This window comes from Phoxinus phoxinus (assembly GCF_949152265.1).
Source record: "Phoxinus phoxinus genome assembly, chromosome: 14".
NCBI classification, from domain to species: Eukaryota; Metazoa; Chordata; class Actinopteri; order Cypriniformes; family Leuciscidae; genus Phoxinus; species Phoxinus phoxinus.
Genome location: NC_136889.1, coordinates 32,104,127 through 32,120,594, shown reverse-complemented (window position 1 = coordinate 32,120,594; position 16,468 = coordinate 32,104,127). Strand labels below are relative to the sequence as shown.

The 16,468-nt window shown below is 37.3% G+C and overlaps 1 protein-coding gene across 5 annotated transcripts in view; it reads right to left on the bottom strand.

The window, feature by feature from the left end:
* The window catches only part of dst (dystonin), a 223,074-nt gene that overhangs the window by 154,926 nt on the left and 51,680 nt on the right, over nucleotides 1–16,468 (bottom strand). For all 5 annotated transcript variants that reach the window (XM_079634661.1, XM_079634663.1, XM_079634664.1 and 2 more), the window contains one exon: nucleotides 3,593–3,654. In XM_079634661.1, coding sequence (XP_079490787.1) covers nucleotides 3,593–3,654 — 62 coding nt within the window. The remainder of the gene's footprint in view (nucleotides 1–3,592; nucleotides 3,655–16,468) is intronic.

The window sequence follows — 16,468 nt, the reverse complement described above, 5'->3', positions numbered from 1 at the left end:
TGCCTCACTGACCTGCTTTCACCCAGGTCCTCTTCTTCATAATTCCCAGCAAGCACAGCTGCGTGACTAAAATAGATGTTTAAACTCGGGATCTGGGTCAGTCCGTCACACTTTACCACGAGCTGCTAGTCAGCATAACAAATATTAGTAGTAGAGGTGACTCCAATACTGTAAAATGTGTAATAATACTGATATCTGTGCTGAAAAATATTGATTTGATTTTTTTGTTATATTGTCCAACTGTGACTGATGTGTGGCTGTAGTAAAGCGCACAACTATACAGAGTCTAAACAAAGTCTTTATTCCGATTATTTGTGTATCCGATTGGAATCTGATCTAAATTACTGAATGTCCACACTGTGTGTCACAACTGTTCAGTTCAGATGTGTGTGTCCCGTGGCACTCTTTCATTTTCCGGAATATCTGCACTGGCTTCTATGGCAATGGTGTTGCTTTGGTAATATACGCCAAAAACAACAACAACCACAACATGAAGGGGTTTGCAATACAGATGTTGTCTTATTTACAACATGACTATGTGTACCCGCCGCATCTTCTGTGCAGACTTATGCCTGTTACGATAGTCACTGTGTCAGATTACACGATTTTGACTTCAAAATCTTGTCGTGTCGTGGACAAGAAACATGTCCGACTACACGTTGCTTTTTGACAAGTCATCGCGTACAGTCTCACACACACACACACACACACGCACACACACATATATACAAACGCACTAACTCACGTTCACTCACCCGCTCACTCACCCACACACACACACACACACACACACACTCGCTCACTCACTCACTCACTCACTCACTCGCGCACACACACTCTCACACACTCACTCTCGCTCACTCACTCACTCACGCACACATACACTCACTCTCGCTCACTCACTCACTCACTCACTCGCGCACACACACTCTCACACACTCACTCTCGCTCACTCACTCTCGCTCACTCACTCACTCACACATGCACACATACACTCACTCTCGCTCGCTCAGTCACTCACTCGCGCACACACACTCTCACACACTCACTCTCGCTCACTCACTCACTCACTCACGCACACATCACTCACTCTCGCTCACTCACTCACTCACTCACTCACGCACACATACACTCACTCTCGCTCGCTCACTCACTCACTCGCGCACACACACTCTCACACACTCACTCTCGCTCGCTCACTCACTCACTCGCGCACACACACTCTCACACACTCACTCTCGCTCACTCACTCACTCACTCGTGCCCACACGCTTCGACCGGATCCGCGCAGACCATAAGCCCGGGCGCCACCCCGCATAACCTGCTGACAAGAGTGGAAGACGGCAGGCTGCACCGTCTTTGCTGATTGGTAAGTGCATTATACATGTATAATTTAGGAGTAAGTACATTATAAAAGTAAACTGGTGTTGATGTCATGTTAGTCTGTTACATAATTATATTAAAAATAAAAGTTTACAAACAACACTAACATTCTGACAACCTAAGACGTGTCAGACAAGTATATAGCCTAGACGGTTAATGTTAGCTGGTAACGTTAGGTTCTTTTAAACATCCACAACTAATGTGAACATAGGCTTTAAGGCTGAATCGGTGATATTTGCTGCAGCGGAACGGCTGCGCTTTCCACACGGTTTTAGACGCGATATGTTCACGGCCCCTTACAGAGTTGGCAAATTATAATATTTTTGTCATCCTTGATGAAATACTTCCACACATCCGATGTGTGGTGTCTGTCATTTTTTTATTTGTGGTTAATGCACGCTCGAGTAGTTGATTGTTTCCGACAGCGCCGACTAGTGGTTGAAGTAGTCGATCTCTCGACTAGTCTATGCAAGCCCTACCTGTGACTGACTGTAGTCCTCATCTGACTGTATGAATCGAACCGTGACATCTGTACCAAAACGAATACATGCACCATTACACCCCTAATATATAATAATCCTCTCTGAACACTTCACTCAACTCAAGTCCACAGAGTGAACTATAACAATTATCAGATCAGATCAAATTATCCAGCATGTTGTTACTTGTCTTTTCTTTATGGTGAATTATCTTGCTACCTTATTCACAGTAATTATAATGACAGTAATAAAAACAAAGCTATCTATGTATGTAGTCGTTTATCTGATTGCAGATGTGTCTCAAATTGAAAATCACCGGACATGCTGTTACTTGCCATCTTGGATAAGTTCGTTGCCTAGGAGTGCCTGAAATCAAGTCTAAATGAATACAAACATTTTGCAGAGAGTTGAAAAGGTAGTTGAATCTCATATGGAAAATAGTGAAAATAAAACAGGTTTGACTGAGTAATATTATACCTGTTAGTCACAATAAAATGAGCTAGATGACTTCTTTTTATAGAAGAAATTGTATATTCTGCATATCATGGGATTTTCAGGCACACCAGCATGTGCTTCATGGTTAATAAACATCATATGATCTAGCATTTATTATGGGACTCTTTTTTGAAATCAAAGTTGTCCTGTAAATGCCCTGCAGACTTTGGCACACCTGAAGAATTAATGAAGCGTTTCCAGGTCCCTCCCAAACAGAACTAAAGCACCTTTTCAGAGGTCATTAGGTCTCATTCATGAAACACGAGCAGAACGAATGTTTGTGTAAATCGTGTGTAAAGTGGTTCTGGCGTAAATTTTCGGATTCATTAAAATGTTCGTATTTTTTCCAAATGTTAGAAAGAAATCTCCACCTGCTCCCAGCCACGCGTAAACAGTGCGTTTAACATCCGAACGTTTTGCTCATTAATAATGCTGCATTTTAATTCACCTTAATCGGGGACATATTTACACAGCATTTTGAAAAAATATGATATATAGTAATTACATTCGGTTTTTCTTTTTACTTTTATTATGAGAGCCAGTGATAGCATCTGCAAACGGTACACTTTAATCACATAATTAATTGCTTTCAATATACGGCTGGGCTATATTTTTTCGAAGTGAACTAATTTGTTTTTTGCAGTCGAGCTTCATGTCGAACCATTTTCTTTTCACTTCTGGGACTGTTCGATTAACAGATGAATCTCCAGTAACTGCGTCTGTAATATCTGCCAAGCTTCCTTTTTTAGGACCGGATACGCCTATGTACGCTTGAAAATAAAATGTGGCGTTTTGAATGAACTTCTGATAATAAAATATTATCTGATAATGAGAAATTGTTCTTTTTCATTCGCTTTTGAGAAGACATGTTGAAATCCTTCGTTTGGTGTCATAATATGATGCCCATATATGGTTGTCAGTCGGATTTAATGGGCGGGATTTATGGTAATTGAGAATGAACGTGCACGCGTGTCTTATTTAATACTGATTGGAATTCATAACACACACACACACACATTTCACTATCACATCTGACGTTTACGAAATATTTGTGAATCAGGAGAAGAGTTTTCGGGAAGGTCTCTTTACGCGCAAATCACTCACATATTTACGAATGTTTCATGAATGAGACACATTGTTCGTACATTTATAATTGTTAGTTTGTTGCTATAATTCAGATCATAACATATTGTTACACAACCCCAATGCCATAAACACAAGAAAAGCAGACGTACCTTAAAGAGGTGCTGATTGATCCATTTTGTAAAAGTCTTTTTCTGGACTCTGTCTCTTTCATCTGAAAAACAAGAGGAATTGATGTTAGAACTGCTTTCAGAATAAATTTTGCATTGACATCATATCCAGTTGTCGATTACACCTGACACTGGCTCAACCAATGGCACGAATACTTTTATTGTATTACAGTAAAGATGATTGTAAAACTATTATTGCTTTTAAATCATCATACAAGCAATACAACAAATGCTAGGCTAGCATGATACTAGTTTGAGTTTATGTTTTATTGGGACTCTTATTTTGAAATAGTTTTGTTCCCATTACCACTTCCTGTGTTTATATTCTACACTCCAAAAAATATATATTTAAACATTCAGCTAAATGTAAACTTTAATTTTGGTTTTGGTACAAAATTAATTTCAGTGCATCACTACATAAAATTTTTTTATTTCAAAAAGAAAACCATACTTGAACAAGAAGTGGGAAGACCTCTTAGTGTATTAATCTGAAAATATAATGTATAAAATATAAAATATACATATAATGTCTTATAAGAAAACGCCATTAGATTAAAATAGTACCCATTCTGCTTAGTTTTACAAAAGCTACAACCTGGAAAAACTACTAATGTTAGCTGATGAAAAACATGCTAATGTTAGCTGGCATGTGAGGTTTCTGTCATGTTGTAATGTCATGTTTCTGATCTATAATTCTGGACAGGATGTGGAAGTTAATTACAGAATAAGACTGAATCCCGGGCAACTCTTGCTTCCATTACACAGCTCTCCCAACCACAGTGTTTTGTTTCCTGTGTCCATGGCAACAGACAGGCCTGCATCACAGACAGCTTAGCTGTGGGAGGACTCGCTTTTAATAAACCAGCGGTATCATGGAAATACAAATAGTATTTCAAATCCCCGTCAGTAATCAATCATCTTCATTTAAAAAGCAATACAAACTTAAAAAAGTTCTTAACATCATCATCATCCTCATCATCATCATCAGTACTTGACCAGTTGTTAAAGGTACAATATGTAATAATTTCAGTTTCAGTTTCTTTATTTATTATCCCCAAGGAAAGGCAATTTTTTCCACGGCAGCCATTGGCACAGCCAACACATAAATACAGTAAACGATACAAAAATAACACAATTAACCCATAATGTCATCCTGGAAAAATTACAAATTGCGATGTTTAGAGCTGGTTCTAGAATTTAACAGCTAATGGTACAAATGATCTTGTGTATCGATTTGACTTTGCCTTTCTAGAGAAGGCAAACCTTCTCCCTGACGGCCGAAACTCTGCGTGTGGAGGGTGATAAGGGTCTGCCAAAATGGCACTTGCCCTCCGAACACACCTAATCTGGTAGACCTTGCTCAGATCATTCAAATTGACACCAATGATCTTCCGACACTGTTTAAAAAAACTTCCCAGCCTATTCTTTCTAATCAAATTAAGATTGCCGAACCAGCAAATCATTGAAAATGTGAGAATTGACTCAACAAATGATGATGAATAAAACATTTTGTAATAAAATATCCAAAAATCACTTGCACTTGATATATTTCCTGCAGTTGCGTACTCAAAAGTTCCCAAAGATTTTTAATTTCAGAAAAATTACAATTTTAAATAATAGGCTTGTTTGAGATGCGCCTTGCCTCGCCTGAAATGTATGCGAGAGTAGGCGGCTGCAGTGAGGGGAGGAGTGAAAAAAGCGCAGGCAAGCCGAACAGATCTCTCGTCTCTCAGTGGATCTGACACCTGTGAGATCAAAGATGGATATCGCGGGATTCACGCTCGTGCACAGTGTTGCTAATAAACTGGATGTAATTTAAGTTCTGTTGCTTTTATTTGAAAATAAATATAATGAACAAGACACCCAAAGCACTTATTTAATCCCATTCCAAATACGTGTTTATCAATATTTATTTTTCTTCTTTAATACAGACATGTGTTTCTATATTTTTTTAAATAAAAATAACATAATCACATAATCCATATAGAGATCGCACTGTCAGAGAGTTTGGGAATATTCACACATAATTTATACACATAAAACATGATATCAGAATTTTAAAATCAAACATTTTAAAAGAGAACATTACATCATGGTTGTAGCCTTCACCAGAGCGAGGACGCTCTGAAGCGTTTTTTTTTTAAAATAGTTCAAAGTTACTATCAGATTTAATGTTATTACCTTGACAAACTATACATCATTAAAAATATATAAGTCTCACGTTTCAGTATTTGACCACTATTGTATTCTGAGAAACTTATAGTGACAGTTATGTCTTAATTTGTGTCAGGATTTATGTAATGAAAAAATGAGTCGATACCTTTAATATGAATTATGAGCGTCAGCTGCTCCATTCAGAAAAAAACTCCGGTGCTGTTGTCTTGAGAACGCGTGACAAAACAACGTTCCTCAGGGCTTTTGGCTCAAAAATGTGCAGATTTGGAGAAATATTGATATATTATCATAGGTTTACATCATATTTCTATAGACAGGAATAATATTTATTGAATTTATATCCAAATGCGTCGATGTATACATAAAGAGCGCTGGATACTCTGATGTACTGTGTTTTCAATCCATACAGCAGAATGAGGGCGCTCTATGCACAGTTTTTTCCAAATATGGGAGCTCACGAAGAAGAACAATAACCTGTGACCTTCCAGGACGTCACTGACATAAACACAGCTAACGTTAGCTTTCAGAGATCGCTATAACATGCAGATAAAGATGTTTTGAAGACAATAAACATGATTGCAATGATATTTGATTTACCTGTGTTCTTCGAGCCATGTCAGGTATTTTTATAATAATAGATTATATGTATAATGCAATGCTAATCGATATAGACTTTACAAACATGCAGAATACCATAAACTCATTTATTTTCTGTCTGATTTTCTTTTCTGAAGCCAAATAAGCTCATAGAAGATTATTTAAAACACTCGACTTGCGCTATAAAGTAAGTTTGGAGCATAAAACAGGGTTTTAATCTCATAAATTGTCGTGTATTGATGGTGTGCTAAGCTAACATGCTAGCTAGCTCTCTAGTTGCACCTGCCATCTAGCTGTTATTTTTTATGATTTTTTTTCTAAATCGGAATGCTTACTGAAATATTTCTTTATTTGAGAAAGGCATTTGATACAGTTTCAAATGTGAAGTGAAGATTATGAAAGAAATTAGGGGGTGAAACACCGTGATTAGCCAGTCGTTAGCGATTATAATGGAGACAAAGGAAAATAATATTTATGGCCATAAGCCGGCTGGAAAGGTGTAAATGTGAGCAGGAGAGAGTGACACTGAATGGGGCTCGTTTGCACCACAAAACAATAGAGACAATAGACTGAATAGATGCTAATAGATGACAATAAACACAAGTTTGCATTTTAGAGTCAATTCAAAATAAAGTCATTTGAGATGATCTTGAAAAACATTTAACAAAATACAGAGTTTTAGACTTATCACCTTCAAATTTTAAATATAACATGGTCAGACGTGTCTTTAGCTGGAGTGCATTTCTAGAGTGCTGACGGGCCAACTTCAATTTAATTTTCATGAAGATGTTTCATAAAAATAAATTTCTAATAACTTACACAACTTTGAAGCTATTCATAATTTTTTTTTCATTATGACAATAATTCATTCTACATTTCCAATAAAGTGCCAGGTGTCAGCTTTCAAATGAGACCATACTTGAGCTTTTAGGACGAAGGGTCAATGAATTTAATCTTTTTTAGGTTGGGTATGCAATTTCTGGGGATTTTTCAAAAGTGGCGCTGAAGGCTAACAGGTTAAACCAATGAGCATCAAGCTGTGTCGTCAGCAAGTCGTTTCCCATCATGCTTTTGATCAGCGCAGTCGGTGGAGAGCAACTGCGCGCGACTGCAGAATCCGACACGTGCGCCTTGCGCTCGCGAGAGTTTTTTGACATACGTCAGCATGACATCAGAGCCAGGCGGAACGCACTCGGACACATTTCTAACCGGCATGCATCTCGCGCTGATCCCCGGTGATCGGTTCTGCGCAGATTTTGCTAATCTCAAACAAGCTTAATGTCTCGTCCCGGACTCCCTGTTCACTTGTCTTGTCACTGACGTAATATCCGCGTTCCTCAGGGGAGGAGAGAGAGAGAGAGAGAGAGAGAGAGAGAGAGAGAGAGAGAGAGAGAGAGAAGCTGGATATATATATATATGTTTTGCATCACTGAAATAAATTATATTTTTTAAAGTATATTAAAATAGAAAACCATTATTTTAAATTGTAATATTTTTTTTTCTGTTTTTTTTATTGTATCAAATAGCCTAAATGCAAGCTTGAAGCGCATAAGACTTTTTTTTTTTAAATATAGTAATGTGTGTGCAAAAATTTAAAATTAATCGACACAACATTTTATTATAAAAAATTTAACAATTGTTTTGTTTATTTTTTTCCTGCCGTCGAGCCATAAACTCACTAAAAAGAGGCTCGAGAGCATCGGTTCCCGCGCAGACTGTGGGATACGTTTACTCTAGTGCATTTTCATTGTAAAACGTCAAACTGTTGCTACGGTTATGCCTGCCGTCCACACACTACTCCGGAGTTTTAGACCCTCGAAAACGGAGACCGTCAGTCAAGACCGGAGCAGACACACACACAACTTGACGCAACCCATAGCAACGTGTTATAGCAACGACACCTCAGACTGACAGAAACGTAAAAATCTACGTGAATTTAGGCTACTTTAGTTTTGTACACATTGATTGTCATGTTAATTATAAGCAAATGCATTTTGTTTTATTGACCACAATATTATCATTGATATATGTTTGAGAAGGGCACTTTTGATTAATTTTGAAATAGGGCAGGGGCTCGAGCACCCAAAGCCCCCCCCCCCCCCCCCCCCCCTCGTACTCGTGCTCGTACTGCCATAGTAACCATGGCGACAGATGTGGACAACTGCGTTACGTCTAGCGGCACGCTCACGCTGTTGTTGTTTCGTTCAAACATTATGGACCATGGCAAGCAGACTTTGGGACAAAAGGAGAACTAAAGCGAGGTTCAATATCAGCGCGAGAGCTAGCGTCCGCGACTAACTTCCACTCGACAGAGACGAGACGCTCTTGTACTTTATTAGACAGGTGAGCAAATACATAAATCTAATCTATGTTATTATGTACTGCGGTCATGAACCAATGTTAGAATATGATCTGTATGTTATTCTAATGTTGATCTAGCTTACTACTAGTTTCATACAGACAAACTAACACAGAATAACATTATAACTTTAACACACTCAAATGCAGTTTAGTGTGATAGCGTTAGAGCGAGTGAGACAGCGCTGCGTTACCTCACAAGTTTCATTCGTCTAATAAACTGTCCTGTGTGAGTAATAATTCAGCACTTGCGTGTAGTTCGGAAGAATGAAATGTCCTTATTCCTTTATATCCGCGGGACTCGCGTGTGACGCTGATATCTGTCTCTCATTAGCACTCGCGCCCTGCTTCACACCTACATATTGTTGCTTTAAATGTTGCACGTTCATATTGAAAAGGCCCTGTTCTCTAACAGAGACCGTGAAGAAAAGCGGACTATTCACCATCTGTCGATTAAAACAGAGATGGCCTACAACTAACTCTAACACTGCATGTTTTAGGGGGAAATCTGTGGTGTTTGCCTGTGAAAACTTGTGTTGCTATGCTTTCACTGTTCACTGGGCGGTTGCTGAACATGATATTCTGCTCTCTGGATATGCTTCTCTCCTTCAAATGTAAGTGTACGGGATTGTCTGAATTCTTCGGGAGAAAAGTCTGATGGCTCAGAAGTGACAGCACACCTCGCCTCAACATGCTTTGAGATATTACACAAAGATTAGCACAATGATCATGCTAATGAAAAAAACATTTGAAAATGATGTGCGGTGCGACGCATGTCATGTTTATTCACAGCTATGTTATCTGGGATTTGGTGTCCACTCCCAGTGAGATTTAAAAGGATATTTTTCCCATTCAAAATCCATTTAAAAAGGACCAGCACACATAACAAGCTGAATATGATGATGTGACACAATAACAGCATTCAGAACATATGTGCCAATATGGGCAACAATAAATGCAATACAGTGACATTTTAGTGTTATAGTTACTATTATAGTATTAACAAAAAAAATTAATTTGCTTTTATTTAGCATTTTTATTTTTTCATTCAAATTTTAGTCAATTTTAGTAATTTTGTTATGGATTTTGTAATTTTATTCATTTTTGCTTTTAGATTCTTTCATTATTTTTTATTTCAAATTTTCATTTGTTTTTTAAAGTTTAAGTTTTTCATCAACATTTTATGTTATTTAAGTTTTATGCAAATTAATTAACCCCTTATCAAGCGCCCCCCTTTTTTTTAATAGACATGAAAATGCACATTCCAAACTTAAATGGTTGTAATTCAAGAATGCTTTGGAATATATATGTAAGACTTATCTTGTTTTTAAGAAGACATTTGACAGATTTTTGTAGAAGTGAAATAAATTAAGACAGTTAAACAGAAAAAAAGTTATAGAAGTTTGAGTTTATGAAAATGTACAACGTTAAAAATTTAATTATTCATATTTTATATAAAATATATATTTTCAAAACCTGGTGGACTCTAAAACTGCAAAAAAAAATCAAAGGCAAAAATCTGAACAAGTTGTGTTTCAAATGTAAGGTTGATATCTCAAAAAATCAGCTTTCAGTGAGATTTAGTTTGGGCGCAGTACCACACTTCTCCACCAGTGGACATTACTGCCCAGATAACGGCGCCTCCATCTCCATATGTTGTTTGAGTGATCTGAACCATTATTTTTACAATTTATGAAGTAGACATTCTATTCAGAAGTAGTGTTGGAAGTTTGGCAGATTTTGAAATGAATTCAACCTCTAAGAAACATAAAAAGATCACGTATGTGCATTATAGCTCGCTGCCACGAATGGTGAATCACAAATGGTGGATCTATATTTTTTTTCTTTATATTTAAAACATTTTCAAACCTTTTTTTCTAAAACAATTGAATGGATGGATGCTATCTTTTGAACTCTTGGCATGAAAACAAACTGAGGTTTCACTATTTCAAAATAAAGGTCTGAACACACCTTAGGAGTATGAAAATATTATTGTTGCAAATTGATAAATTACGGCTCCTCTGTAATGTATTTTTAAAATCAGTCACCAAAAATTAAAACTAGAGATTGTAAACTTTCAAATGATATATAGTTTGTCAAGATTGATTTAGGTTTAGTATAGGATATTACTGTTTTAAATATATAATGGCCGTGCAAATATTGGCCGGTGCCAATATAAAGGGTTAAATAAACGTAATAGTTTTAGCTTTAGCAAACAACAACGCTACTTTGTCATCTAATAAATAAATAAATAATCTAAATATTTAAAATAATTTCAAAAGCTACAAGTGAATATAGGCATGACAGCATCATCAAAATGACCTATATTTCTGTTTTGCTAAATATTACATTTAACAGCGTCGCTAAATTAGAGCTACACGATTCTAGATAAATTGAGAATCACACTTTTTTTTTTGTTTCAAACCGAGATCATGATTCTCCCACGATTCTGATCAGACAACTAAACTAAATAACATGTAATTTACTAGAGGTTCTGACAAAATGTTAATTGCTGCAGTTCATTTAAAACATGAATTAATCTAAATCAATAAATGGTTGAGTGAATGATTCAATGACTCTGACTCACTCATATAGACTTTTTTCATTACTGTATAAATCAGCGTTTTTGAAGAATCTCTTGAATAAATGATTAAATGATAAATACAGTTTTTAACAGTCACTTGTCTGTGTAAAGATGTAGTCGATTCAATCATTATTTTAAGTTACTTTCACAAAAGGTGATTTGCTCTATTTTGATCACTACCATAGACATCAGGGTTTATATCTGAACTATGAACTCTTATCCCAGTGCTTCTGTGATCATTTTAATATTTGTAAGACAGAAATAATGTGTGGCTGAACTGCTCTCTCTCTGGATCAGATTTTGACAAAGGTTTAATAAACACACGCAAATCGTTGTCATTTAGGAATTAGATCGAGTGTGTGTTTAAATCGAGAGCCATCTTTTAACGATTAATCTTGCAGCTCTGCATTCAATCTTTTTTTGGAAATCAAAATGCGAACATCAAGGAAAACAGCAAGCGCAATCAAGCATACAATATCAGCCAATGTATATATCCAACATCCATCAATACCACTGACTTAAAGTAGTCTCTAATCTCCGGCAATTAACCAATATGGTAAAACCTCAACATACATGTGAAACTTAAAAATTTGAATATGGTGCAAAAGTTAATTTATTTCAGTAATTCAACTTAAACTAATATATCATATAGACTCATTACATGCAAAGTGAGATATTTCAAGCCTTTTTTTGTTATAATTTTGATGATTATTATGAAAACCTTTTCACAATATTCTAATTTTGAATTTGGGGTTTTCATAAGCTGTAAGCCATAATCATCAAAATTATAACAAATAAAGGCTTGAAATATCTAACTTTGCATGTAATGAGTCTATATAATATATTAGTTTCACCTTTTAAGTTGAATTACTGAAATAAATGAACTTTTGCAGCATATTCTCATGTTTCGAGTTTCACATGTCCACGACGCAGCCATGCTCATCATTCGGTAAGGACACATAGCTTGAGTTTTGCTCTAATCTGTAATCCCGAGTATGAGCAAACGCCACACCTCTAATTACCAGCAAGCCCAGCATGAATGTGTCCGTGTCCCAGCAGTCGACTCGAGCCGCCAGCAGCGGCGACACATGCGAGATCTCCCGGACTGCGAGTCCCTCAGCACGACACAGATACACTGCAGATCCACACAATCAGAAATCAAGCTAAACCTGCAGACTTCCACTGACCCATGCAGCACATGAGCGTCACCAGCACAGCGTCTCTCCTCATCGTCCCCGGCTCAGGTGTTTCCAGCAGAGCGCTGTGCATGTCTATGGAGACGAAAGTGTGTGTGTGTGTGTGTCTCACTCCCTCAGCTTCGCAAGCGTCTCGAACGAGTCCCGTCAGGTTTTCCAGCAGCACGGGCTCCGCTTCACGGGGAATGTTTACGTAAGGCCGGCTCACCGCGGTGCGTTTCCCCGAAGCTGAGCCTCTGAGGACATGACGACTGTGCTGAGCAACATATTCACCAGCAATGAACGGGTCTGTGTCTTTAAGGAAATAATGAGCGATTCTGTTCCTTTGCAGTGTTTAACCCTGTTTTCTACTCACAGACTTCAGCTATTTATGGCAATGATAACCACACTGGCATTAAACTTAAAGGGTTTCTGTCATCATTTACAAACCTGTATGACTTTCTTTCGGCTGCGTACAATTCAATTCACATTTTTATGCATAGCGTTTTTCACATTACACATCGTTTCAAAGCAGCTTTACAAAATGCTTGAGTCACTATTATATTTTAGAGTGATCTAAGTATGTCTAAGTTATGTTTTTCAGAAATGTACATATACAAATCACACATAAAAGAAGGAAGTTTCAACTGGTTTTGTCCATTAAAGGAAAGTCAATGGGGTCCAAACCAACACTGGAATACATTGACTTTCATTGTATGGACAAAAAAAAAAAATGTTTTCTAAATATCTGTCGGTTCTCTATTGTCCTTTTCAATGAAGGCATAAAGACCGGACTAAAAAATACTGGACAATAATAGGTTTCCAGTCTTTGGTCAAAAACATCTAACATAAAACGCTGTTGGTATCTTTATTATCAGTTATAGCCATGAAACCATTGCAATATTTATCATCACTAATGTCTAAGTTTGGGATCTTCTCCTGCATTTTGCACACACACCAAACAATAATAAAGGAAAATTACTTCTGCTTTGCCGTTTGTATTTAGTCCTATTGCTTAAGAATACAAAATGTGTCAATGTTTACTCTACAATTTTCAAATATACTAAAAAATAATAACCAGTTATTTGGGGCAAACCTTTTACAAGTTGTTTGGAACTTGTTTGGTTGTCAAGTTATTGACTTTTGACTCTTTCTTAACACATATTTTTATTATTTTTGAGATACAGTATCTGAAAGCCACTTCCTGACTGAACAACAGCATAGACAACACTATAGTACATATAGACAAAGCCACAGTTTGATATATTCAGGGATCCATAATTCATACTTTTTGCATCTTAAAGAAGAATCTGAGGCAGTTTACTGTATTTCAGAGAATGTGAGCTGTAGCTTAATTAGTGCTGCGGATCAAGGTCATCAAAACAAGCTTATTACACCTCATGATTTAAAGACATCAGGATGTGTTATGATCTCATCTATGAGGATATGTCTAGACGTAATGCTCTTTAAAACATGGAAGCACTACAGATGTTATTCCATAAAGTTAACATGAAACGACACTCACAATGCATTCAACTTCCATAATGTGACTATTGTAGGGGACTATCCATTTTCACTTTTCACAATATTAATTTTCACAATATATTATTATTATTTTTTTCCTTATTATTATTTGTTTTATTGATTATCACAAATTCTGTAAGTGTCTTGTCCTGATGTTATATGTTGAGGACCACAATGAAAATAAGTCCTGGACTTTATTGTGTTTTTATCCTCGATTGTATTTGTTGCCTTTGATTTTTTTTTGTGTGTTTCATGTGTTTTTTTTATTTTTTTTATGTTTCATGTGTAAGGTCTTTTGGATACAATTAAATAAATCAAATCAAATCAAATCAAATCACTTATTTTTTATTTATATTATCATAATTTCTGCACCACTAAAAATAATGACTGTTTTCAAACAGGTTTGTCGAGCAATACCCCGGCGTCTGCTTAATGATTTTACTCATTAAAAAGTTTAACATACAATTTACATAAATTGGCAAGAAAAAAGAAAAGAAAATGTGTTTAATGTCATGTTCAGATCACATGACCAGCCGAATAATTGCTTCATCCGACGATTACGCTTGCAGAATAAATAAATAATGGATGAATGAGAATCAAGCATTAGTAACTGGTTATAATAGTCAGTGATGAGAAAGTTTACACAAGAAACGTTACACACTTACTGTATATTATTATTGTGGTCTACAATGATTCAAATGCATGTTCATGGGTTTTGCATTACAGTTTTTTACAGTCGCTAGGACACATTTCTCAATACTGGTCACTTTTTCTTCACTCTTCACACAGCGAGCACAACAGAAGTGTGTGTGGGATAAACTGTGCATCATTTATCAATGCTTTGGCACAACTTCGACACAACAACCGCCACAACTCTGTGTGTGTACAGGCCGATCTGCACACGCTCACACACTGGTCTCAGAACTGCTAAACTTAAGATGAAAACAATAACATAATACAAAACTGTATACGACAGCATTTTGCCACATTTCTACAGTAATATTGTAATGAAATATATTTTGAATCTAAAAATTAAATGGTATTAAAACAACTGGACTGACCACGGCTGATTCCTGTCTCTGTATCGGTGGATGGTGTGTGTGGACACATGTTTGTACTTTTGAATTACTTAAAAATGTCTTTAAAAAAGACATAAAATATATAAAGTATTGAAGCATCATGTGTGATTCATTCCAGTCACATATATTGCAGTGAATTGTAAACAGTAGAGATGTAGAAGAAAGAAAGCATTACAGAGGAACACATTATAATGTTCCTGTTGTTAGTGTTTATAGGTCATGGTTTTGTGGGTGATAAAGTGTGTGTGTCGGCTGTCAAGCTTTGCTCGTGTTCTGGAAGAGTGTGTTGATGCGAGACATGTATGAAGTGATCTGGTAGTTTTAGTGCATTTTGAATGTGAAATGACAGGAACTGCTGTGCCGAGCTGAACGCTGGTCAGGAGAACTGTGTGAAGAAGAGTTTTGAAGAAGTGACCGAAGTATTGAGAAATGTGTCCTAGCGACTGTACAAAACTGTAAAATAAAAAGTGGCACACATCTCGAGACATAAGCTTTCTTGCAGAATGAGGCAGTGATGGAGCAAATAGGTGAACGGCGCCCCCTTCAGGACGACAAAAACGTGTGTTTACTTGCTTTCCGATCACAGCATTCTTCCACATACTGTACCGATGAGTCAAGTCTCCATAAAACTGAGATAAACTTACTGTAAATACCTCAGGAGACGATATCTAGGCTAAATTGGGGTTAGAGGTCACTTACACTCATGAATAGCTCATTTTACAGCTCAGCGCTTCATTAGTGCCATGATGATTCTTCACAGTTTATTTTATATTTCTCAACTCAGAGTCTGTGCGAAAGTAAACACGCCCGTGCTGATGACACGTAATAACCTGAGAGTGACTAAAGCTGGTTTATTGCGATACCACTTATAAACACATTACACTTCATAAATCACAGAGGCGTATGAGGTGTCTCCTGGTGTGTGTGTGTCTGTGTGTGCGCGCGCGTGTGTGTGTGTGTGTGTGTGTGTGTGTGTGTGTGTGCGTGCGGTGTGCGTGTGTGTGTGTGTGTGAGTGTGCGTGCGTGTGTGTGTGTGTGTGTGTGTGTGTGTGCGTGCGGTGTGTGTGTGTGAGTGAGTGAGTGTGTGTGTGTGTGTGCGTGTGTGTGTGTGTGTGCGTGTGTGTGTGTGTGTGTGTGTGTGTGTGTGCGTGCGGTGTGTGTGCGTGAGTGTGTGTGTGTGTGTGCGTGCGTGTGTGCGTGCATGCGGTGTGCGTGTGTGTGTGTGCGTGAGTGCGTGTGTGTGTGTGTGTGTGTGTGTGTGTGTGTGCGTGTGTGCGTGTGTGTGTGTGTGTGTGTGTGTGTGTGTGTGTGTGCGTGTGTGCGTGCGTGTGGTGTGTGTGTGTGTGTGTGTGTCTGTGTGTGCGTG